The sequence below is a fragment of the Magnolia sinica genome, chromosome 14, assembly GCF_029962835.1.
Source record: "Magnolia sinica isolate HGM2019 chromosome 14, MsV1, whole genome shotgun sequence".
Taxonomy (NCBI): Eukaryota; Viridiplantae; Streptophyta; class Magnoliopsida; order Magnoliales; family Magnoliaceae; genus Magnolia; species Magnolia sinica.
Genome location: NC_080586.1, coordinates 6,938,130 through 6,940,240, shown reverse-complemented (window position 1 = coordinate 6,940,240; position 2,111 = coordinate 6,938,130). Strand labels below are relative to the sequence as shown.

The 2,111-nt window shown below is 45.7% G+C and overlaps 1 protein-coding gene across 1 annotated transcript; it reads right to left on the bottom strand.

Moving 5' to 3' along the window:
• Positions 1–354: 354 nt before the first annotated feature.
• Positions 355–2,111, bottom strand: LOC131225273 (UPF0481 protein At3g47200-like). The gene has a single exon (XM_058220779.1). The coding sequence runs from the start codon at positions 1,950–1,952 to the stop codon at positions 687–689; it is 1,266 nt and encodes a 421-aa protein (XP_058076762.1). The 5' UTR covers positions 1,953–2,111; the 3' UTR covers positions 355–686.

Here is a 2,111-nt window from a genome sequence, read left to right as displayed (position 1 = left end):
CCCATATCTACGTACTTGATACAGGGTAGTCACTCTTAAGCAAATGCACACTTTGCTGAGGCATCGAAGTTGTACCTGTGGGAGTGACAGTTTAGTGATCCAGACCGTTGATCTGTTGGGTACCGCTCTAGATGGGTGATAGCCTAAAAATCTTCTACATTGGGAAAATCTAACCTTCCGATCGGACTCCAAAGATTGACGGTCGATAAAACATTACAGAAAGTTTCCACGTTAAGAGAGAGAGAGAGAGAGAGAGAGAGAGAGAGAGAGAGAGAGAGTTAAAATGAACGGTGATGATTGAATGTGGGTTTTCTAATTATGATCAAGAAACAAAGGAGTAAGTTACTTCTTTAAGCAGATATCTACGGTGGAAGAAGAAATAGGGAGATGTATAAAAACAGAAGAGGTGATTATCCATGTCGGATCACATGTGACAGATCGTAGCCATACGGCCCATACATCCTGTAGTCGCCCTTGCCCAAAAATCATGATGGCCCATTTCAAAATGTGGCCTACATGCTTATACCGAACATAGCCCATAAGTTGGTTTTTTCTGTTTCTCCCCGTTCATTTCTCTCAAACCCTGGCCAAATGATGAACAGACCAACATGAATTTTGGGCCACCACCTGATGAACAGCCCAGTTCTCTCACACGTGTGCCAGCTAGGCATCTCTCTTGCAAGAACCTATGCCAAGCAGCAGGAAAGGATAGGCCATGGATCTTTCAAGTACTTGTGCTTCAATCTTGACCGCTGGGCTTGGGAATCGCTTCTACAGTACCGATCAACGTCCCTGATAACCTCACCGAGATGAAATCCATCCACGTCAGCAACAATGCTCACCTCTCTACCGATCTCATTGAAGAAGTGGGCCATCTCATCATCACCACCCAACCAGTTCTCAATTATCCTGCTCCGTCGTAGGATTGCAGCATCTTTGCCGGAGCTGACGATGCATTTCATGAAGGCGGCATAAGCTGTAACACAGGCAGTGCAATCGCCATAGCATTGCTCGAAAGCAATCAGATTCAAAAGGAGAGTTTTGGTGCAATCTTGAATTGATAGAGGAGGGATTTCCAATCCTCTTCTTCTAAACTTGATATCCAAGAAGCTATCCACCTCCTCGCATTTCTTGAACTTGATTCCAGCCTCTCGAAGCTCCGAAGCAGAGTATATCATTTTCGGAGGAGGATTGCAGTCATCCCTTTTTTTCTCCTCCCCCACACCAACGTGGGGAAGTAGACTTAAATGCAATAGATGGAGTAGATGCCGGCCTTTAAGATCAGTAATCTTCTCTAGGGTTTTTTCGTTCTTGGGTACTGAATTGTTGAAGAATTCAAGTGCAAGGTGAGCCAGAGAGATGCTTTCATGGCCTGGATCACGCATCAGATCAAACAAGCGTTGGAGAAGGAAGAAAGGCATTTGGTTTTCCAGCATCAGCAAATCGCTTTTCAGTTTTGGCAAGATCCATCGCATGCTGAAAATGGGGTCACATCCATCAACGTTAATTAGACCGGTGGCCTTGCAAATGAGCTCGATGATGAAGAAACCGTCGACTACCAACATCTCAACGAACTCATTGCTGTCGAGGTCGATTGTTTCCGAATAACACCTGCGAGCACTTTCCTCTAACTCCTTAACTGCCATCAGATACAACTGCAGGCGACGATTCCCAGCTCGAGATAAGACGCTTCGGAGATACTTCCATTTGTGCTCTTCCATGGCTTGTAAGCTCGTCTTTCCATGATGTAGTGGACCGATCGAGATGATCTGAGGGGTGTAGGCCATCTGATCGCGTTGATGGAAGAACTGAGGGACTCTGTGGATGCAACATGAACTACTTCCTGATGAATCTTTGAGAATTTTCGGCTTAAGAAGTAGCTTTTGCTTGATTGAAGAAACCCATGTACGGTCGAGATTCCCAATCAGTGAAGCTTCGCTGGAATTCTGCATCTTGAGGAAGATAAGCAGCCCACTCGCCGTCCTGTGTGTGGCTTGCAAAATGAGGTTTTAAAGGAAAGGGACGAACCATTTCGGAAAATCTGGACCACCCATCTGGTGGAGCACGGTGGAAAAGACACGAGGAAGAGGCGATCCTCACTTTTGATTTGT

Bases quoted from the DNA above. Each gene is read 5' to 3' on its own strand.
- LOC131225273 (XM_058220779.1), bottom strand. From the start codon at position 1,952: ATGCAGAATTCCAGCGAAGCTTCACTGATTGGGAATCTCGACCGTACA.